Here is a 23,945-nt window from a genome sequence, read left to right on the forward strand (position 1 = left end):
AGGATAAGGAGCCGCAGGGTCGTTAGCCCAAGACTTTCAGCGCAGACACTAATTATCGCGTTGCATTGTACGCGACGCTCCCGCTCCTGCGCGCGAGACTTTTTCTTCTTTCGGCCGTTGCTAAGCTGAATAGCTTGGCGCGCCAATGGGGATTCGGTGTTCCTTGCGCCGTTGGCTTCGAGGCTCCGTAGAACGGCACTCGCGCATCGATAGCCACGATTCCACGTGAATCCAGATGATTCCACCTTCGGAGTGGCATTTCAAATACTTTTTGCTCTCGTGGCCTCGTCCAGAACGTTCACGCGCAAGTGGGAGCAAGTACGTACAGTGGGGCACTCTTCGGTGCGTAAACAAGTGCGACTATAATTTAATCTAAATGCAAATCGCGCATCTCCCGAAAGACCGCTCGCACCTGGCTCGAGGCGTGCGAGGAGATCCGACGAATGGAAGTCTCGCAAAGCGAACAATCGCAAAGTGACGAGAGAAAAGAGAGTCCTCTCGAGCAAATAGTCGTGCATCCCGACAGCACGTATCTCGATGACAAACGACTATTTGCGCGTCGACGTCGAGTCTCGCGACGGCTCGATTGCGGTGAAATGCACGCAGGCAGGCAACGTCTGGCGGCGTGTCGCGTCCGCAAAACATCCTTGTAACCAGTTGATCCGTGGGTATTGTCGCGAGGCGCAATTGTTCGCCTCTCGTACCTCGGCCACCTACGTCCGCGAGCGCTTTCCCGGCTAGCCAGCCCGCACCGCGGATCTGATTTCGAGGCTGCGGCGCCTCTGTAATGCCAGCCCGAGGTCCCTGTTTTTTTTGGCCGCGGCTCGCCTATCCTTTTGATGAGCTTACGCCATCCTGCATGCGCGGATTCCTCTCTCTCTCTCTCTCTCTATCTCTCTCGGTTTCCATTCCAATTGTTTGCTAGTTCGTGCTCTGCAAACGTTTTTCCCGACGGTGCGATCTTGCTCGCGAGACTCCGTTGCACGGATGAGATGTCGCGGGCGAAATCCACCTTTCGCATCTGGGCTCGTGCGGGAACAATTAGAGCTCGCCAATGTGAACGGAGAAAGCAGCGGCGTGTTCCGTCGCTTGGCACGTGTCCATCTTCATCGGCAGCCGATATATCAGCGGGGCTCGCGGCCGACTCACGAGCACAGGACGAATAACGTTGGCAGCAAAGCACGCACGCTCGTTAAGAGCGAGAGCGTCGCTATGTGCTGCTTGTCTCTTTTTTGATCGGCGCCAACTGACAGTGCCGAGTCGAGTGGGCCTCTCCTGCAATATCGGCGCGCCTCTCTCTCTCTCTCTCTCTCGGCCGTGAATCAAGCTGACCGAAATAGGCCTGTGCACGTGTCGGTATTCGTAGGTTTTTTTTCGTCTCGCGTGCACGGCATAGGTGTTAACGCGCGCGCTAACAACAATGAGAGAGAGAGAGAGAGAGAGAGAGAGAGAGAACGAGCAACGCAGAGTTTATCGCGCGAATAGCGCCGCTGCACGTTCACGAAATTAATTCCATCGTGTAGCCAGTTTTTTCGAGAATAGAACGTGTTCGAAATGTTTCTCGACTCGCGGCAAAGAAAATAAGTGCTCTTTTTACAAGACAATTTCTCCAGAACGTTATATAGTTGTTTTCCAGTTGCGTGGGTTTGCTCGGTACGTCCGAGCTGACGCTAAAGGGAAGCCTGTCTTTGACGCGAAGTTGGGAAAAAAGAGGCGCAGTTTTCGAAAAGAAAAAATGCCCGTTCTCTCGGCGCACTCGCGCTCGGGGAAGGCAGAAAAAGAAGAGATGGCAAGGCTTCGCAGAGGAAAAAGTAGAGAAGCGTCGAAAAGCGGGGACGCAGATGCGCGACAATGACGAGTTTGTTTCGAGTGCGCGAAAGGCTGGCGCGTTGCGTCAGGACAAGGTACACACGCTCGCGGGTACACAGACGCATACACGGGGAAAAGAAAGGTATAGCGAGCGCGGGCCGAAAGGTGAATTTCGCTTTGGCCCAAAGCAGAGAGCGAGCGAGAGAGACAAGCAAGTGCATCAGCCGTGCACTCGGCGACAAAGACGGACGCGCCGAGGATAATGGGCACCACGCCGCGACAAAAAGCGTAAAGTTAATTAAGGATTTGTTTTACCCTTGGAGCGCGGGCTTTAATCAGCGGAGACTGCGCCGGTCGCCGTGCGCTTCGTTATCTCGTCCCGTCCTCCGCCCGGCGGCTTCATTCGCTCGCGAAAATTCTATCGGAGATCGCGAAACGCTGCCGCCAGCGGGGCTGATTGCGATTTTGTCGATGGCTTTCGACGAGGCTCGCGAGCAGCGATGCCGCGCAAGAACCAACCGCAACAATAAGCGACTGGGGGAAGGCTTCGATGAGCGGCTGTAAATCTGCCGGCGTATATAACCTCGAGAGACTTTGTGCCAAATGGATCCAATTAAATGCCCCGCACTTTTGACTTTCGTCGTAAATCAATCAGCCCGAAGGAGGAATTGGCTCGCGCAGCCGTCTACATTCAAATCGATGGCCACTTGGGACCGCGGCTGGCTTGTTTCGCAGCGCTGCAAATAATTGTTTCGTGCCATTAAACTCGCGCCAGCAGCAGTTTGAACTTTTACCTCGCAAGCTATGCCCAGGCCGAGAAACAAATGGTTCGGTAGAGCAAGTGCGGACTTGTTTATGGAAACTATGAGCGAAAGTCGGCTTGCAAAAGTGCAGGAGAGGCAGGTGAATTCGTAGACCAAGTGTAACGAGTGTGGCAAGAGGGCAGGAGACGAGCAAGAATTACGTAATTCCAACGTCCGGCTGCGCGCATCTCTCCTGTCTTATTCTCGTCGATGAAGTCGTTGGCCGTGCTCCTTCCTCTCCCCGCCCCGCTCTCGTCAAAGGCGGCATTGTGCTCGTCGTCGGCTCGCCAAACACCACCGACCGTTCTCTCCCTCTTGCGATGCACACACACGTCCAGCCAATGCGACGTACTGGCAGTTTCGCGCTGGCGTGCCGTGCGCCTAACCGCTCGCCTAATTGTCTTTTCGCGCTGCTATGCCAATCCTGCGCATCCAAATGGAAAGCTGCGTTCGTTGGCGGCGTTCTTTCTTTGTTCGTTGCCGCCGAGCTTCCGATAAAGGTCGTCGAGATCATTCTCGACCTAAGCATCCGTGCGCAGTCTTTTCAAATTGGGCCGTTCGTTCGGTTTGGCCCCGTCGATTACCTGTACCCCGAAACGCGAAGCTCGCCCAATTTAATTTAATTTAATCATTGAAAATGCATCCCTGCGTGCAGGTTATCGAATAAGGAAAGTCGAACGAGATGCAAGTCGCAGCAATGGATCTTGGAACGGGTATCATTTGGCGAGATACGAGTGGAGATGGTCCTCGGGACTTTTGTTCAGTTAGCGAATAGCATGTAATTGTCGTGAAATAATGAAAGATCGCGGAAAGCAATCTAGGTTACGGGCAATGGTCTACGTAGCTTGAAATCGATTTGACTGGAGCAATAAGGGAGTAATGGAATTTCTCTTTGTCTGTGTGTGCAGGTCGGGCCGTTGATGCCTGATGGCGCGCGCTGGCACTCAGCGCTGGAGGAATCCCGCTCCAGAGTAAGTAGATCAGTTCTCTCATTCAGCCACGAATCATTCTCGCAGCTCCACGCTCGCGTCCCAACAAGACACTTTGCACGCCCTCGCGACGCAATCTATGCAGCGGAAGAAATTTCGCGCGCGCGCGAATACAAAGCAGCCACCACGACGACGAGACGTACGCCACGGCTGAATGTAAATGCGCCGCGCCGAAGAGTGGCAGTAGCGGCGGGAAAACTTTTTCTGCCGCTTGAGCAGTCTGTCGACTTGCGCGCCCAGGCCGATAAGACTTATCGAGGTTCCTTGGCTCACCTTGGCCTCGCTCCCTTTTCTCTGTCCGTTTCCACTCGGCTCGGCTCGGAGAAAGATTCGCGCGACTTTTCAAGAATTTTCGACTACCTAATCTCGATGCTTGCCTTGTATACCAAGTTATACGTAGCTTTCTCGCCGGCGCATTCAACGTTTCAATACCGCCTTGCCATTCTTGTGAATCCGTTCGCGCGATCGCCCGAGCAGGCGTGCAAGTTTCACCCGGCGAGTCGCAGCGCGTAACAGTGACGCGGCGGATGAGCACCGGCGACGCTCTCGTCCGGCAGCGTTAGTCGTTAATGAACAGTCAAGCGCGTTCGGTCCTGCATTCTTATTCCAGGACGAGGCCTCGCTCGCGCACCGGTACGAGTGCTCTCCTCGATCCTTGCCTAAGGGCCAATTTTCGCTGCGCCATTACGCGCAAAACCCGCTCATTTGCATCTGTTTGTTTTATTGAGCGCGCAGCCTTCGACGCACCGCGCGCTCCGAGCGGAAACCAATTTATTTCCTACCAATCGATGATTAAACTCGCTTGGAACCAGTTGAGCACATACTACGTAACGCGTAAACACGGTAACGAACGTGCAAATGCACTGCGTGACTCAAATTCAGCATTCCATTACGCTCATCCGTGTTTTACGTTCCTTCGGCCGCGCAGCCACCTCGCTCGACTGATGACAAGTCGACGAAGCCCAGAGGCTCGACTCGTCGAAGCTCCAAGCCGCGCGGAAGATCAGAGTGCGCATCGTTTTGCACTCGCTAAAAGGGTTGGAAGTCACTGCCGCGGGCGCCTCGCGGCGCGGCCACTTTGTTCGCCTCCCGTACGCGCGCGCACCTGCGTATTTTCCGACGATCTCCCCGTACGCTCGTCAACGTCCCTCGGCAGAATGATGCCTGTGTACCCGTAGCCCGAACGCGCGTCTCGGCTCCGCTAGTCGCCGTCGACCGCTTTAATAAACACTCGGGGCTGCCAAAGCGAACAACTTTTACGACTATCGCGTCTCGCGAGCTCGCGAAACTTTGTCGGGTCGAGTGATCGCGCGGACGTTCAACGATTCCGCTTTGAACGATACGTAAATGTGCCGCTTTTTTAGAAAAGTAATGCCATCGGTAAGACCAAGCCCGCTGTAAAATACACTGAAAGCATCGCAAGCTCCATAAAAGGGAAGAGCGCACGAGAACAAGTTCGTAAACAGAGCGATCAGTGCGAAAGCGACTCGCGCGAAGAGTCGGAGAGCAAGGACTCGGAACGAGCTCGAAGCTGGCGCGAGGAGAAAAGAGAGCCAATCGAGCGTGGCTACGGCGAATCCGAGGGATGTATGCTCCGCAACGTAGAAAGGGAGCGCGTGCCGCGCGCGCACTAAAAGCGTACGCAGCGGCGGCGCGGCGTCGGCGGCGGACTGTAACGTCGGGACGTAAGCCACGGTGCATCGGGCCCGCGCTGCTCCGGGCTGCACGGGGAGCTCGCCAAAATTAAGGACACGCCCAGCTTTCCCATCGAATATCTGAATTCTGGAATCTGGTTCGCGCGCGTCCGCTCGCGTTTCTCTGTTTGCAGATCCGTTCGCTTCCCGTGCCCGAGCGACGTTCCGCGACGTTCCGCGACGTTCCGCGACGTTCCGCGACGTTCCGCGACGTTCCGCGACGGCAGCGGCTTTTTCGAATGCTCCATGTTCTTGCCACCGTCGGTCGCCAAAACGAGCGTCTGTTCCGTTAACCGCCTCGCGACCACCTCCGAATCCACTTCCAGCTGTGGAGTGCTGCCGATTTCTATTCAAGTTCTCGAGGGGGGTAGCGCGAGGGGAACAAAAGGCAAGCCTCGCGAAATAAAAATTGCCTCCTCGCCGAGGCGAGCACGCGAGCGGGGCCGGCAACCTAAGGGGGCGAGAAAAGCGCCAACGGGACGAAGGGGGCTGGTGCAGTGCGAGGCGGTGCTCGTCGTCGTGCTCGTGCGCACGGCACTGATTGCCTCCCTCGGCTAATCAATGCTGCGCGTACACGCACACGCACACCGCACCGCGGATTAATGATCGCTTATTAACCCGGCCGCCAATTACCTACTTGCGTCGCAGGGCGCAAGCTCTCGAGTATTTTCTTTCCAGCCGATTTGCCATCGCTATACGACACACACACACACACATCCTCGAAAAGAGAGAGAGAGTGAGAGAGAGAACCGATTTGTCGGGCAGTATCGATTTTCTCGATGAGCTTCGACGAATAACTTCCGGCGCGACTGCACTCTCGCTGCCTCTCTGGCGCATCGGAAAATCCTTTGGGAATCGCCTCGGGTTTTCTCGCAAACGGATGCTTTCTATGCGCGCTTGTGTGTCGGTTTTATTTCGGCTGCGGGTTAGATTTTTCGAGCAGTGTAACTTTTCGGCACGCCGATCGAATTTGCTATTCGGAAACAGCTTGCTACTGAGATGGATATGTGGACGGATCTGTTTCGTTCGAGTCGTTCGCTCGAGAAAATCGGACTGTTCGTAAAGCATCGCGATCAATTGGCGCTCGCGCTTTTAAGTGGCGTTACGGCTCGCAGGATATACGTCGATCCACAGAATCACGCGCGTACAATAGCGAAGTCGCGGGCGCGTTCACGCGCGCGAAAGCGGACTTAGTCGTGGCGCGCTTTGGCCCTCCGCGCGCGCGCGACGATAAACACGTCGGAACGACGCGCCGCCACGCGAACGTATCGGCGCTTTAGGTCGCGGATTCGTATATCACTTAACGTCCGATCGATTATCGTCAAGCGGAAAATGCAGGCGCGATGATAGACGACGCGCGCACAGTTAGGAGATATCACGCGTAGCCCGCGCGATAAGAGAGCAGCTCGGTTTGCGTCCAGCACGGGCACTCCCACGAGGCAGCGACGACGCTCAACGCGCGCCGTCCTACGCGCTTCTTTAGCCTTGCTTCGGCTAGTCTTTGCGAAAACAATCTAAGCCTGCGACGGAGTGAAGATCATTGTTCGAGTGTAGGGGAAACGTTGAAGAGGGCAAGGCAAAGAGTGCAAAAGCCTGTGTGCTCGAGCCCATCTCTCTCTAACGATTTCACACTCTGAAAGTCACTTGGCTAAGTAATTACCGAGCCTCCTTTCGGTCAAAGCTGCCGGCTGCGCGCTGAAATATGCAGACTGATTTGTGCTTTGTATTTTGCATGCTCATGTCCGCAAAGCAAAAGTCGCAGGTGAATTGCGGCGTAGTACGCGCGCAGATTGGGGAAAAAGCAAGAGTTCCAGCAGATGGATTGTTTTTCGTCTTCTCGAAAACAGTGACGCATTTCGTTCGTCGCGACTGGCGATGCGAATCCCACGTAATTAATGAAACTCAATATGCGCGTGTAGCACATTTCATATCGTCATCGCGCGGACACGCATTACAACGTAAATCACGTTTCAAAATGTAAATATCGAGATAGAGAGAGAGAGAGAGAGGGAGAGAGATAAAATAAAATGTACGCGTCGAAACCGCAGCGGCGCGGCGCGCATTATTTACTCGACAACTAGATCCGCTGCCGCCGTAATAATTCAGCTCGGCGAGACACGTGCTCAGCCCTCACACGCCAGTTCGCAGCTAATAACTCTCGAGTATGATTTAAGCGAGGACATTAATCCCACTCGCCGCGCAGCGCTTTGAATAAAAGAAAAACGGTCGTCGCATCGCCTGTTTGCGCCTTGGCGGCGAAGGTTTCGGAGTCGAAGCGCTAATTGAAAACTAGGGCTAACCTCGCTCTCCTCTCGGCATTGGTCTCGCCGTCGGCTGCGAAAGCACTCTCGCGCTTGCGAGGGATCGCAAACTTGCGCGCGTCGGCAAAGACGATCTATCCATCACGCGCGTCTGCAGGCGGCTTTATGGGAATTGAGCGGTAGCCTACTTCCCGACTGCGCGCTCGCGCCGACGCGAGTCGATTGCCGAGTCGGCTGATTTTGCTTGCGACGAGAGAAGTATTACCGAAAAGTTGGCCCGAGAGCATTGGCGCTCCGCGCGCGCGCGCGCGCGCCTTTGCTTCAGCTCCGAATAATTACGGCAGTTCGACGGCCGATGATAAGCTTGTAAAGAGCGCCACTGCACGTTTGCAACTTGCTATTTGCGCTCCTCTCCTAAGCTTTGTAATTCTATCCTAAAGCAATTACGAGTCGCCGACATCCTGCGTTGTGCTTGATTGATGCTGAAAGAGAGCACTAAATCTTGAATTTTCGTCTATTTTCAAATATTTTTTTATTGCTCCTGGGAGTGTGAAATTTATATTTCAGCAGTAAAAATTTAGCGGTAAATTCAATTTGCGAATACTTAATATAGATGATAATCTGCAAAAATTGAAATATACCGTTAAAAAAACGTTTTAAGATAATAAGAGATTATCTTGTCAAATTACGCTGGAATAATTAGTACGAATCGATAATTGATTAGTATTTGTGAAACGAAAAGTTTCGTTTTCAAATATAATTGGATAAAAGGCAAAGCGAATAAAATAAAATGGGGGGGGGGGGGGGGGAGATTAAATTTTTATTCTTTCACATTGTAAAGTGAGAGGTATGCGGGAAACGGAAACTAATTATGAACTAGAATATTAAATTTGGAGAATGTTCACGAGTGTTTACAACAAGAGAAAAAAGAATATAGGATATTGAAATGTATATCGAAATGTTGTACTGGCACTGGGGCCACAGACAACCACTGTTGTTGAGTAAATTTATTACTATGTGATTCAAACAACGTGATAAGTAAAGGAAAATACCAAACAAGAGCTAAACAACTCTAGTCCCCTTATAATCCCCTTATAAATAAGTAATGGATGCCATTTTGAAACATTTTATTCGTCATCTGATTGGCTGAAACGTGATCACGTGATCTATTGACTACGTGGCGGCAAATAAGCCAGTATGTATGGTTTCGAGATGAGATGTGAGTAGTAAAAATTTCATTTATCATAATTAATACGAGTCATTTTAAAGATAAAGAAAGTAAAGAAAAATAGATTGCAATGTTATTGTTTCAACGCTCATTTTATGAATCTAACATCTCGTAAATCGATTGATGAAAGCAAGATCGAGATTATCCTTTCGAATTGATCTCATTATTTTCTATTACAAATCGATAATATGATATTGGAATATATAAGATTGATACCAATGTTGTAATTTTGTAGTCTTTATTCATAAAATAGAATAAACGTTCGATAGTAATTTGACCCGTTCAGTTGAAAAGATCCAAAGATTATTTGTAGCCGTTTTCGATATGATAAATCAGGAATACGCAAAACTGTTTTACTAATGCATATTTTTCCGCTGTGATATTTGTTTTGTAAAAAAACTGGAAAATCCACCTCTGTAAAAAGTGATTTGCGTTAAATATGTTAGTCAATATGACAAGAAATGAAAAATAACGCGAGAACGCGCAAGGCACGTCTGATTGTCCCTAGTGCTAGTAAAATGGAGATTCCGACGTTACTCGACGCGCATTCCCGGTACATATACGTCCGCGCTGTCTATGATAAAGATGTGTAGCAGCGTTCCGCAGTCGTACCTGGATGTACGGGTGTGCGAGCAAGAGCGACAGAGGCAGGCAGAGAAGGAAACGAAACGACGAGGAAATTATACGCGAAAATCCAATTGCAGACGGTTTCCCGAGCGACATTGCTTAGTTATTGGAGGGCGGCAACTCGGTGTCTCCCCCCCCCCCCCCTCCCCACCACCTCTCTCTCTATCGCTCTGTCAGCTAAAGGCAGCACAGCGGGAAAAGGAATTGCCGACGAGAGAGAGAAAAACGTTTGAATTCTCATCTCCGATTTGCATGAGAAGAGCGAGGCGTCCAACGAAAAAATGGCGAAAATCGAAGCCAAGGGCTTGCTTTTTTTTCGATGCCGAGCCTTAGCCAGCATCGAACGCCGAGCACCTAAGAGCACACGGATGCAGATCAACAATTTACACCGGCACAAAGGGAGCTGTAATAAGTGCCGACTTCAAAACTTGCTCTCGCGAGGCCGGAACTTTGAGCGCGCGCGAAATTGAATTTAAAATTACTAGCTTCTGAAATGCCGGGGCTTCGGCGCGGCATCGCGCGTGTCTAATTTGCCCAGGTGAAGCAAGCGGGGGCCCATTAGGCGAGAGCGCGAAAGCTCTCGCGGCAGCAGCCTGGCAGCCGACAATTGGCCTCGGCGGGTTGCGCGCGACGCTCGTTATCGTCCATTCCGAGCAAAAACGGCTGGCGTTCGATTCCTCGATCGAAGTCGGGATCACGGGACTCCGCGCGCGAGGCTTCGCCAGGGCGGACGAGAGCAGCCCGATTGCTCTTCGGCAATTGCAAGGCATCGCGAAAGCGCGACCGACGCGCTTTGTCGCTGCCAAACGAGCATCGCCGGGTTCGGACTACAGGCCTCATTTCGCCAGGGCCAGCGACCGCACGCCTTTCGTTAAGAATGTCGAACGACACTTTGGATTGTTACCGCGTCGTGTTTGAGAGCGCGGCCGTTTGCTTTCTCCGTCACGGAAGATTGAACGTCGTTCCTTCGTAGTCCAGTAGACGCGCGTATGATGTTCAAATAGCTACATTTACGATCTACTGCACCGTTTGCACCATAAGAATTTCATAGTCTCTTTATGAGAGACGTATATTTTGAATGGCATCCGCGACTGACCATCGTAAAGTCATAGTCTTTATTTTGTCAAGTCCGTGTGGCAAGATATTAGAGCAGATCGCTCGATAAATATTTAAAGGCTGCGAAAAATCTGGATTTTCGCAGGGCTAAATTTGAAGCTTATATTCATGACAAATGGACGGTCGCCAACGTTGCGAAAATAACAAGAGAGAGAGAGAGAGGCTTTGCATTTTAATAGGAATGCATTTGGCCAAGATGCATTGGCTGCTTCACTCGACGCCCTTGCAACTTCAAATTCCAGCGCTAGCAGCGTCGCAAGCACACGCTTTAAATCCGTATTAAGGTAGCTAAGCTCCTCGTCGCAACTAATGCAAATAATCGAGTCGCGTCTCTCTTCGCGCGCTTCTCGTGCAGTTTCCACGAAAAGGCAGATGCGCAAGCTGAAAAGTCTCATTTCCTTTTTAATTAAGCGGCCGCGGTGTCATAAGTAATTCTCGCTGCGTTTCCTATTATTCGTCAAAATGGCCAATTTTGACTTGGTCTCGCTAGGGAGCTATCGCCTTATGTTGCCCCACCCGTGGCAATTTCAAGTTGTTGAGCGATACCGAAACACTTGTCGGAGAGTAGCGCTGATGGCCTCGGCGTCACGCTCTGAAAAATTGATCGCGGTTTAGAGTTACAACGTAGCGCCACGGAGCTTGCGTCGTTACGCCGCGGACATTCAAAAGTTTTCAGGCGAGTTTGGTCAAGTGCAGCCGCCAACTATGCTTATCAAATTTTCAAAAGCCGGCGCTCCCGTCGCAAAGTGCTTTAAACTCTTGCCGAGCGTCACATACATCAGTTTTGATTAACGAGTTTGATTTTTAATGTGCCGCGCCAAACTCAAGGATTTTCGTTGCAGGTCGTTGTTCGCTTTACTTTCCACTCGAGTGGCAATAAAGAAGTCACGCGATAAGCGGCACGGGCTTGGCGCATCTGGACGTGGAAACTCATTTTCAGAACAAGCTCGTGCACACACACACACACACACACACACACACACACACACACACACACATATTAACATGTGTGGCGCGCGGCACACGGTCGGCTGGTTAGTCACCTCGCGCGCAGTGGCGTGTCGTAAAAATTGACATCGGCTAAAATTGGATCGTCCGGCGGCCGCGCGAGAGCTGCAAAATCACGAGCGCGCAGCGAAAGTTTAGCTTGTGCATAATTCAGCTCCGGCGGCACGTTGTTTTTCCGCTCAACACTCGCTGCAGAGCTCGATATTTTGGTTGGCAAGCCCGCGCCCCTGCGAGTTGTTCGGCCATTGTGCCACGCGGCTACGATCTAAAGCAGCAGCCGCCTGCGCGCGAACCACATCGTTTAAATTCTTTCGTGGTAACGACTTCGTTACGTCGGATTTATTGCAGGTTTTGCCGAGCCTTCAATATTATCTAGGCGTCTTACATCCATTTTTATTAGCGCTCTAACCGCCAGCTCGGCCCTCTTTCTCTCGTGTTACCTGTGCGTTCGGTCACGTTGCGTCGAGCTTTCGCGACAAGCTTGCAAACAATTTCTTACTGACGCGCGAAATACGCTTACGAGAAAGGGAATCTGACATTTCCATATTTACTTTAAATGGCGATGAGCCGTGACGAGCGAAGCGCTTTCAAGTATTTGTCAGGACCTTTGAGAATCTCTCGAGAACCGAAGGACGTGGGCGTCCAGGTCGACCCGCAGCCATAGGAGCAACTCTCGCGGACTTGGCAAAACTTTCTACTGTCAACTTTCGAAATTAAACGCTTTGCTCTCTCTCTCTTCCTCCCTTTTGCTTTCCTCTATCTTTCTCTCGGTACGTTTCACGGGGAGGAGCAGTGCCCCTAGTAGTTTTATAACGAGGAATTCGGAGCTCGCGAAAGAGACGCGATTCATTGGGCGCATGGCAGCTGCCCGATCGCGAGGTCGCACATTGTCATGGCTCGCTTTTACTCGTCCGCGCACTCCCGAAGCACTGTTTTTTCATGTTCCAACGCTGGCCCTAATTTTTGGTATTTCTCATCTCGCATAATTGCTCGCTCGCATCTGCCTCGTCCGAGCCATGACCCATCCCGACGCAACCAACGCAATTAACAACCTTATGTGTTTTTATTTTCTCCCGCTGAATTATATCTACGCGCTCGTAATTAAAACTGCGCCGCTGCTGCTGCACTTTTTTTCAGTTCTCTCCCTCAAGAAAGAGAGAGAGAGAGACAGAACTTGATAATCTGCAGTGCCCATCGAAAAAAAAAACTGTTTCTTGCTCAGCTGAAATGGAACACGCGAGTCATTAACCTATATTTTTCTCATCCGGCAGCATAGTAACGAGCTCGCCACGGCGCGGCTGACAAAGTACAGAAATAGTGGTAGAAAATAAATTCTTGCCGTGCTCGATGCTTTTCGTCGGTTGACGAGCCCAGTTATGAAGCTGGAACGAGTGTCGCTTGTTCCGGCCGACAACGGTCCGTGCAGCTCGGTGTATCGATCGGGAAGCAGCGAAAAGGCGGAAAGCTCCGCAAACAGCGTGCACCGTAGAAACAAACAGCGAGTTACCCGTAAGCGCGAGCTGCCTGCGCGAGAGCTCGCTCGCTCGCTCGCACAAACTTCTCGCTGAGCGAACTGCCGTTATCGTAAAAAGCTTCGGCAGCCTTAATCTATTCGTCGTTACAAGCGCCGGGCGCGCGTCGCCCATACTTACTACTATTAGCAGGAGAGAGGCACAAGCGCAGGGCCGTAAATCTCGCGCGCCTTTAACATTCAATAGTGCGTCGCCGTGGCGCTGCATAATGTAGACGTCGCGCCGATTTTCTCCTCTCTCTCTCTCTCTCTCCAGAGGATGAAATATCGCGCCACGCTGTCGCGCAACGGCTGATTAATGGGGACGACAAAACATTTTTCACGCATTTTTAGTCTGGTCGCTGCGGTTAATTAATTGGTGACGCGAATAACGCCCGAAGGGTCGCGGCAACGTGCGTCTTTCGTTCGTCGCCTACGAGACTCAGTGTTATTACTCTCGCATTAGGTGAGCGCTTACGCGCGTCTCGTGGTAATTTTACTCTGCGAACGTCGCAAAGCGGATTCAGTCCTCGGGACGCTTGCGCGTCCTACGATACGTAATCGCAAGCGCCAAGTAAAATTTCGCAGCATCGCGAACAAGTTACTGTCACGAGGTTAATTTATGAAAACAGCCACGTCCCACGGCTGTGGCCGTATTATAAGCGGCTGACACAGATTTCATCTGCTCTCTAATTGAACGTATCACGCGACCGAAAGTAACTGGCTGTTCGTTTCTACTGCGACGTTGTATCATTTTTTTAGATCGCGTGATCTCGCCCGCAGCAAAAGTTCCCACTTGCTTACGCACAGGTAAAAGAAGGCGAAGATGCTATCAAGATGTTCCGAAAGCGAGACACTAATTGCCATCTAGCCGAGCGCAAAAAAATCAAGAAACAACTGCGCGTCAAATCAAGAGGCTATTACGCCCACTGGAAATCGCGACGGCAGAGTTTTCATCGCGAACTTGTATTTTGCGCGAGAGGGTGCGCGCCTTGCAACGCCCACGCTCGAGCTTGAGACTTAATTATAGTTCGAGAGCGGCACTTCCAATGAACTTTCGATCGAGCACAAAGGGCACCTTTCTGCTCGCTCTCTTTCTCCCTCTATATCTTCAAATAATTATACGCATCGCGACTCAACGCTTGCGTCAAGTTCAACAATACGGCTGCGCTTTTGACAATCCTATCTGCATATACACTCGACAACTCATTGATTTAGCTCGCGCTTGTTCGAGATACTCAATTGCGAGCTCGTTATCTTGACAACGTGTTCGGCTCGTCGAACAAATTGGCTCTCGTTTGTGAATCATTTCTTTGACAGTCGTAGTATTGGCAAAGAGCACTGCGTCAGTCTGAACGACGTGACATCCCGACGTGACAGCCATTATTTCAGGAGGCATTTCGGTACGAAGTCCATTGAGAGCGCGACCAGGCTACACATTAGTTGAGTCCATTGAGTAAATAGCCGAGCGCACTGTCGCAACTTACCGACGCGAGCTGCGCCGAGGCTCCATCGGAAATAAACAGTAATTGAATGCAGCCGTAATAACGCTCCCAGATTCGAATTGGACGTCGTCAGTGAAAGCGAACTCGAACTCGAGCGATCGCTTTTCACGCTGTCCTCTCCCGCGAAAGACGGAGGGGCAGCATCGCTGCGAAAGAATAAACCGTCAAGCACTATACCACCGTCGGGATTTCGCAACGCGGACGCGCGCCGCGATTCGAAACAATAACGCGAGGCGTCCCTCGGTCGTAAAACAGCAAGCGGCCGCGCGCGCTCGCTCAATTTCATCGGCCTTTCCTTCTCGCGCGCTCTCTATTGAGAAAGCGGACGCGCGCCGCCCGACACGTAGCCGTGACCCAACACACCTACGGCCGCGCAACTCTTACCCAGAGACGTACGTGTATACCATGCCCACGCATTCTTATTCCGGTCTCCTTTCGTCTCCCTCACGGCGAGAGCCGTTGCCTTAATCGAGATTCGAGTGTGGCGATGACGCCACGCAGCTGGACGTTCGAGTAGCCATCGATGCCTCTCGTGATGCGCCATTGTCGAACAGTCGCTCGCGGCTATTGGCCCCAATCAAGTGCGTTCATTTCAATTCTTCTTTCTCCCGTAAGCTCTTGGGATCATTTATTAACTAATTGGATCGATCGGTGCTCTGGATGGATGGAGTGCTATGGATTCCCATTAATCACCTCGTCAATAATTACTTTATTATTCGTATCCGTAGCGACTCTTTTTGTCTACTTTTCACATCTCTAACGGAATTTCACAATTTACGAACCATTCTTTCGCGCTTGAAAAATGTGCCAGATAGCGCGAAATTGAGCGTACCCAATGGAATTAAAAAAGTAACGATGCTTTCAAAAAGTTGGCATCGGCACATCAACCGCACGACCGCAGCCTCGCTCTTCTCTCTCGCGCCCGAGTCTTCCAAAGCGCTCGTCGCTTGTCTAATGATCGCGCGTATATACACGGACCAGGTACGAACGAGTCTCGCCAAGTTGCTTCCAGAAAATATCATCCGTGAAAAGTATCGAAAGTGAACGCGCGCGCGGATGCGCTCAACGCCGCGTGAAATGCGTAAAACGTCCGTATGGCTGGAGATGCAACTCCGCGTGAAGTCGTGCTGCCTGCGACCGCGGAAATCTGCCAGAGATAAAAACTCTCGACCTGCTTCGCTCCGTTAAACGTCAATTTGTAGTTGCTCTTTTTCATCCTCTTCTGCTCTGTTCTTGTTCTTTGGGTGCTGCATCTTGAGCCGCGAGCCCACAGAAACCGCGCAAAAGAGCAGCCGAGCTTCCGGGATTAAAGTTGCCCGCGCCAGTTTAAACTCTCGGGCTGCCGCTACATTTGCGTTCTGCCTCGCTTCATTAATCTGGCGATGCTGCAACTAGCCAGCTGCCCACTCGCTTGTTAGCGTGCTTTGAGCGGCGGCGGCGGCGGCGGCGGCGGCGGTGGCGGCGACATCAGGCTCGTTGCTCGATCGTTAACATCGCCGAGGACAGTCGCTCGGGACACGGATGATTGCCGCATTCGGCTAACTAACGCCGGGCAAACATTTCCATAAGCGCGGCTGCAGTTGCGCGCGTGCTACGGCCAGTCCAACTTTGCGACTAGCGGAGAAAGCAGCGGACACAGTGCGTTTGCGAATCGCGACGGCTCCATTACGATCATTGTTCATTTTTAGCCGTCGACTCGGGATGATTCGATAAAGGCCTGATTGCGCTCGAAATCAGCCGAGAGAGGGAGAGAGATCAGCAATCTCGTTGCAAGATCACCTCGCATTCGCGCGGACATCTCCGGGGGAACCGGTCAGTGAGCGATCAAAATTTACGCGTATCAACGGGCGGACCAACGGCAGGCAGCTGAAAATCAAACGGCCGAGAAGGCGCAGCGCGAGCCGACCAGCTGATTAAAGGCCAACGTCCAGGCAGCACGCGATCAAGGTGTAATGCTGCTCGCCCGTGGCTCGCGGAGTGCACTCTCGCCGCAGCTCGCTCGAGCTTTTAGCCAATCGACGCCGGCGCTGGATTAGGGTCGACGAACTGCGCCAGCCGTCTCGCGTGTGCATCAACAGTATGCAGAGTAGCCGCGTCCCCCGCCTCGCCGGCTCTGGGAAGGCTCCCCCACCTTGCCGCGCCTTCGTTCCGCACTCCGTGCAACTTATCACCGATGCGAGCGTGTTTAGCGCATCGACGTCCCTCGCTCTAGATTCATCCGCTCTTCGTTCATTCGCCCTAACAAAATCTCATTGTGCCGGCTGCAACTGGCGTTATCTCCGGCAGAGTCAATTTACTCTCCGATGCGCCATCCTTCGCGATAAGCAAGTTGAGTCGTTAAGCCTGACGGCCGAGGATGGCAAGTTCGACAGAGAGCAGTAGTTATGAGACGATATAGCGAGTGACTTATCCGGCAAATGCCAGCGGGAACACAAGGAAAAAGGAAACGCAGGAAACGCAGGAAACTGGCGTAAGCGTGACTCGCGCGCGGCTCAACTTTGACGTTCATTTGGAAGACGAGTGCGCCATCTTCGTATACGTTATATCGCGCGTGACGCCAAGAGCTTCCGCTATCTTTCGGCCGTTAATGATCGATGGGCGGGCCGGGCCGCCTCCGAAATGTAGGCGACGCAAATTTACGGTTGTCGCGCGCTTACGAGCGGAAAATGCCCGTTACCGCGACGTGCGCTGAATCGCGCGTGACTTAGTCGCGTCGACAAAGTACGAGCCCGTGCAATCCTTTTCTCTCCCCTTTCCTTTCGCGCACGGCGTCGCCTCCTGCGCTCTAATGCTGATGAATCGCGCGCTTACGCGCGATGCGATACGGACCAAATAAGTTGCGCCCCGTAATCGCTTGCGCGCGCGCTCTTTCTGGAAGCCAGCGTGCCTCGCGCAAATACGTATTTGCATTGGACCTCTTTCATCGGGCCTGGGCAGAGAGCCGAGCTTTTGTCACGCGAAATTGCCAGGCCAACTCGCAGGCTCGATCCCGCGGGCTTTTTGTTGGCGTTCGAACGCCATCCCACGATCGCTTTGTTTGCGCAGCGAAACCGCGTCGGCCGGCCGACAAATTTCGATCCTGTCTTATTGTGTGTCCGCGAGATAATAATCCCCTCGGTTCTCTTTCAAGCGAAAACTAAAAGCTAAAAGAATAGCGCGCCGCGCACGCCCGTTTTCCCAATGAAGGCGCGAGAGGCACCAATTCGCCTCTCGCTCTCGCTACAATAATGGCCCGCCTCCGCGTCCGCGGTGCGACGCGCCACTTGGAAAAATGTGTAGGGACAGAAAGAACGAGCGAACGTTCGCGTAGGCGCGACGAAAATCACTGGCTCGCTGTTCACACGCGGTAAGTGCGGTCGCGATCCAAACGACCGAATAGTACACATTGGCCGAACCTCCTCTGGACTGCGCGATCTGTCGTGTCCGTTAGAGTGCGTTTGCTCTCCGATATACGCACCACACCGCCGCATTAAATGTGACTGTATATCGACTGGGTCGACCGACAATAGGCAGGCGCATCGTGCCGCCCCGTTGCCGACCGCCGCGCGGGACGATCCGCGGACACGTGGATTGTCCCCCGTGCTGCACAATTCAAAGTCAAAGCAGCACGAATTTGCGAGCGAGAGCGAAGAAGCCACCGAAACGCGATTGTTGGAGCGCTGGGTACATGGTCGAGTGGCGCGTTTGCCCTGGCGCGCCAGGATACACGCTAATTCGCTTAACGATGCAGTCACGCACGGCAAATTAGTTTACCGTGCCGCAGCTTGGCATCAGCATTCGGCATTGTGCGCGCGCCGGCGATTTCATTGTCATTAGCGATGGCCGAGCGTCGCAATCGTAATTACGAGGGAGACGGATAAGCCGATAGAGCAACTGGGCCGGCGACGCCTGTTTGGTCGAGCGGCTCTCTCGATTCCCGCTGCTTTCGTCGCGTCCAAGGTCAATTTCGTCGACGGCTTAGCTAGTCCACGCGTCGATCGCTCGTTGTCGCGTTAGATGTTCCGTGAGCGCGATGGGTTCCATTCGCGCTGCACTCGCGCCGCCGCGCAACCGACGGTGTCGTTCAACTCGCTCGCCACTGGCACCGTCGAGCGCGCCAGTCTGCGATTTTCCGCACGCCACACGCTCGTGCAAGTGACTAGCTCGGAAGCTAGGACACTGCGACTACAGCTTACGCCCGCTCGCGTGCTTTCGATTTTTTTTCCTCGTCGGAATCTCGTTCGGGCTGCGCGATCGCAACATATTAGCCAATCGATCGTCGACTGACCCGTGCTTCTTCCCACGGCATCTGGCGAGTCACGAGTCACGGGTAATAACAACAATTTGCGAACGCGTTCCCCCCGGCGAAGTCATCGGCCGAGTCCGCGCAACTGCACGCACGTCCAAACGCGTACACGCAGGCCGGAGCGCGAGCAGTCGCGATCGCCCGTGAAACCACGCCGAGCAAACAATTGGACGCGCCACACGGCGCCTGCGGGTAAGAAGAGACCGGCCGCTTGTGTCACGTCAGCGACACCGCTAGATTAACCTCGCGAGACAATTACTCAAAGTCGCCTTGCCCAGGCGCCAACCGACGGCGCAACTCGCTCGTCCGCGTTCTTAGACGCGTATTACGCGTTCGACTGTACGAACTTTCCGTCTTTTGTTTGTTTCAGGTAAGTGTTAACGACGCTCATTTTCGATTGCAGCTTCCGTCGCGCGTGAGTCAGAAGCCTCGCCAAATAAGAGAGTGGTGGTCGGGCCGGGAGACAGGAAGTGCCGTCGAAGGGCAGGTTGGGGCGTGAAATGATTGTCGGCTGGTCGCTGGCAAATCGTCTCGAATAGAAGTGCTCTCGCGGATTTTTGAGGCAACGACGGGAGACGTGCGCAAGTGGATCGTCCCGGTGGGGAGCATCGCGCAGCGGCGGAATTGCATTTCTCTGACGGGCAGACGAGCGTCGACGCGCGAATTCCCGGCGCCGGCGCGACTCTTCAATTTCCTCGCGATTTGCGGGCTGCGGCGTCGTTACAGGCCGAGAGCGCGCCGCGGCCTCTCCAGAGAGCATCTCTCGCTCTGGCGTCACATTCGATTTGCCCGAGCTCGCAGTATTGATATCCGGGGATAGGGCGCGCACCCGATTACGTCAGCCCGCGAGTGTTTACGGTTCAGGAGACGAGGCGCGCAGCCTCGCAGACTGCGGATCGCGGCCGATACCGTCGGCAGGCGTCTAGCCGCGCCGTTGCAACTTATCGCGCGCGTGCTTAGGCTTCGATAGTTCGTTAATCCCTTTGCCGGAGGAGCTTCGCTAAGTCTCGATCGTTGTTTTGGTCTGCGCAGTGAGAACAATGAGAGCAGCAGCCAGCTGGCTGAGGCGGCCTTGACGAGCGCCACCGCGTCTCCAGCCGCCACGACCAGTCGACCTTTACGCTGCTCTCGGCTTCGCCCCAGAGTCTCCTTGGCTCGCGTGTCGCTCGCGCGAATCGCCTGCAGTGCCGCCGCAGTGCCGCCTACTGTCCTCCCTTTCCTCTTCTTTGCTGCTTTTGCGCTCTATCAATGGATTTACGAGGCTCGACAATCACGAACGCGATCGAATATCGGCGCCGCCGTCCGACCAACTGCCCCGAGCAGCCCATCCGTCCAATGCAGAAATTCAATAACCCCGTTAACTCCGCGATGCGGCTGACTTTCCGTAAACCAGACATTTCGCATCTGAGAAATCACCGATGAGTCGAGTAAGCAGCGCTGCTTAACGCCCCGTCGCTTCGCCCCTCAGTTCCGTACACCAGTTGCGACCTCCGCGGAAGCTTTTGCTTTTGCTTTTGCTCGCGACGCCAAGCCAAGCGGGCAGCCCGCGATCATCGCCGATGAGCGAGAAGAGAGTGGGAGCCTGCTGCCGAGTAGTCGGCGACGCGCAAACGCGCGGCACAGTCTCGATCGCAGTCGCGCGAGCTGCTGATCTGCATACCGAATCCGCCTTGAGCTTCGAGCGCTCGGCAAGTAAGTTTCTCGGCGTAATATTAGCCGCGCTAAATGCATCGCCAAAGTTTCGAGCTGCTAATCTTGGATTAATAAATCCGCAGCAGCGCGCGCTGCTCTCGAGCTAGACGCCTTGAATACTCAATTAAACAACTATCAACGCAGGCTGGAAGTAGTGTCGCGGCAGGCAGCGCGCGCGTGCCCTGCGCCTCCTTTCGCCGCGCTCTCGGCGCAGCTCGACGGGCAGCAGCGCGCAGTAGCCGAGCGCGGCGAGCCGACGGCGAACTTGGTCGAGGGCAGGCGCGCCATCGCTATCCCAACGAATAATCCCAACTGCGAGATTTAATTACGCAGCAGCGCGAATCTTGCTGCCGGCTAGCTCGGCTGCAGTTTAATAGAGTTCCGGCGGTCGCGACTTTCGCTGCCACGGGAGGCGCGGCTCCACCGCCTAATCCGTTTTAGCTTGCGCGTCGTCGCCTCCTACGCGACACGACGGTGACGACGCGGCAACATTATCCGGGAGTCTAGCGCCGTTCGCCAATTACCGCGGGATCACCTCGAAGCGGCTTTCGCCCGCGTACCGCACGCGGCGATGTCGTTGGCCGGCGTTTCAGGCAAACTTCGAACCGGATGATTATCGTCGTCGTTCCTTGTATGTCGGCTCAGGCCTTTGCTCCACGGCAGTTGCGGCAAACGTTGCGACTATTTTTATCGATCGGTGCGCAGCCTCGTCGCGTCGATGCGACGTTTCGCGAAGAGCGTCAATTATCGATCGACGAGTGTCCCGGCTGACGGAGCGCGCGCTGCCCGACGCGCACGCGACGCGCGCTCGAGCAGCCTCGAGAGGCAACTTCGCCACCAATCGCTTCGGCGAAAGCTACGTACGCGCCACACGTAAACTCGCATTGTCGCGCGCAAAGGATCCGCATTCTCATTCCCGTTTACTCGGAGAACTCGGCACATCTACAGTGACACGACGACGACGTCGATGCAACTTGCAGCTGCATCGCCTGTTTTATCATCTCTCTTTTTCTTTATCTCTCTCTCTCCGTAGGCTCGGCAATATACACTCGCTGCAAGTCACTCGCTGGCCATTTAAGCGAACGATCCTGCAGTGAGTTGGCGCTCTCTATCAATACTCTTTCGCTCTGCCTCTCGGAGAAATGAATTTCTCGGGCTATTATAAGTTTTGAATATGCATTTCAGATCCGAAAAGTTTTAATTAAAAGCTTTGATCGCTGCTGCGCTCGCGCTTTGCCTTTCTTCGACGGTCTCAAGTTTAATTTACTAGCGCGTGCCGTACGCTCTGTCGAGTCTCTTTCTTTTGGCAAATCGCACACACGGAGAGAGGGGAATGTGATCGAAACGCTCGAGAAGAGAAACATTGTTAACGAAAGTAGTATTGGTTGCTGTGGCGCGGTATTATTTTGCCGAAGACAAGTCGTCTCAGTCGCGGTTTCATACAGCCGCGGACGGAGAAAGAGGGAATCGAGTAAGCGCTCCGTGAAAAGCAAGTAGGACGTCTATTTCATCGGATTGGAAATCCAGCTCTGTCTGGTCGGCGAACGAGACGCGCTTAAACGGATCCTTCGACGGCAATATAAGCGGAGGCAGAGGAGAAATATTGCTTCGCGAGGACGAGAGCACCGAAAAATCGCTCGCGCCATAACTGCGGCGCTCATTCGATCCGGCCGGAACTCTGCCGCGTCGCCCAGCGATACCTAATTAGGCCGCGGATGGCGAGGGTAATGCGTTCTCGCTTTGACGCGTTCGCCTCTGAGCGCGTTTTAAGCGCCACGCCAAGACTAGAGGCTAGGCAATTGCCGTCGCGCATGTCGCACACTTCATCTCGCTCGTCCAGCCGGCACTTTATAGCACCTAAGATGAAACGAGGACGCTGGCAGAGAAGGGCAAGCGAGGGGCAAGCGAGGGGCAAACGAGAGGCCTTTGGCAGTGCGTCATGGGAATTACGATGGCCGAGGCCTAAGGCGACGCCGGGAAAGCGCCTGAGCACCTGAGAATCGAGTGGAGCGGCCTCTTGACGAAATTTTTAAGAAAGTCGTTCCGGAGAATCATCGTTCTCGACAATTTGGAGCCCGTCCAATTTCATTCCGCTGCACGAAAGCGCCCTCTCGTAAACCTAAATTATCCACTAACTTAGAAACGAAGCCACGAGAATTTTCCACTTTTCTCTCGTTTTCATTATCGCAGCGCGGCTGCTCCGTCGGTCAGCGAGCGGTCCCGGTCGACAACACAGCGAAAACACAGAGCACATGGCCGCACGCCGAGCTCGGCGAATCACCAGCTCGCCAGTGTACACACTCGATGAGTCTGCCCTCGGAAACGATTGCACCGAAAAGAAACAATCTTGGCTCGGTTCATTAAGCCAGCTTAGCGCGTGCACTTCGATTCGAGCCAGACGCCGTTGAGTCGTCGTCGAGAAGGCCAAGCTGCTCGCCGGAGAGACGAGGGAGGCTTTGATTCTTTCTCTTTTGCAACGTCGTAAACGCTTCGCCTGTCTCCCTCTCTCTAGCCAGCTGTGCGCAGCGGCTGTTTCCACTCGAGATGTTTCTTGACCGACATCGCGCCTTTTTAGCCCCGTCTGCAGCCGACTCTCAAAAAAAATTGGTACGTGTCCGGATAGCGTCTCGCCAAACGAAACTCTCGCGCCACCTCGGAAGCCTCGGCAGAGAAGAGCGAGACGAAGCACTCGCCCTTCCTTTTCGCTATTTTACCGCAAGCTTTGTCCACGTCCAACTAACTGCGTTCGCGCCGATTATCTCGTCCGCGAGCGATTATTTCTGACGTGCGCGCGCAATTGTACTCGGGAATGGATTGAAAGGTTTGGCGCCGAAGCAGCTCGAGCAAGGGATCCGATGTGCAACGGTCAAAGGTGAAAAAGAAAAGGCCGGGAGAGCAGTGAGAAAGGCGATCCGATTCTAATGGCTTCGGACGCGACGGAAGTTCGCTCGGAATCGTCGCTCGAAATCGTCGCTCGAAATCGTCGCTCGTCACTAACGGTCCACGGGAACGGCAATTCTCTTTTCTCTCCGGCGTCCGTCCCTGCTCACTTTCTCAATTGCCACTTCCTCTCCTGCGCTCCCGGAGGAGGGCCTTTAGTCAGCGCAACAAGACCAATATTCCGCGCGATCGAGCATAAATAACCCGGTCAGCTCTTGGCGCGCACTTGACGGTCGCTACTCGGTCTGCTGGCTGTGCGATCTTTAGCGATTCGTTAGCCACCGAGCTGCGCTGCTCCAGAAAACCGATTCGCGCGCGTCGTCGCTTTCCGATCGCCGCCCTCCGGCCGGTGCCTTCCGCGCGAGTAGCTCCCGGCCCGGCAGCCCGAGCGATCTAATCGAAATCGCGCGCCCGGCATTCGTAACGTGCTGCTCGGCTCTTGTCTCGAGATAGGCGGAAGTCCCGTTCGCGTCGACGC

The 23,945-nt window shown here is 53.6% G+C and overlaps 1 protein-coding gene across 3 annotated transcripts in view; it reads left to right on the forward strand.

Moving 5' to 3' along the window:
- Positions 1-23,945, forward strand: part of LOC131673701 (uncharacterized) — an 80,834-nt gene that overhangs the window by 38,187 nt on the left and 18,702 nt on the right. For all 3 annotated transcript variants that reach the window (XM_058951923.1, XM_058951913.1, XM_058951932.1), the window contains one exon: positions 3,521-3,583. In XM_058951923.1, the coding sequence (XP_058807906.1) occupies positions 3,540-3,583 (44 nt within the window). In that variant the 5' untranslated portion in view covers positions 3,521-3,539. The remainder of the gene's footprint in view (positions 1-3,520; positions 3,584-23,945) is intronic.

Source organism: Phymastichus coffea, unplaced genomic scaffold (assembly GCF_024137745.1).
Source record: "Phymastichus coffea isolate CEN01 unplaced genomic scaffold, Cenicafe_Pcof_1.1 PCOF00014, whole genome shotgun sequence".
Lineage (NCBI taxonomy): Eukaryota > Metazoa > Arthropoda > Insecta > Hymenoptera > Eulophidae > Phymastichus > Phymastichus coffea.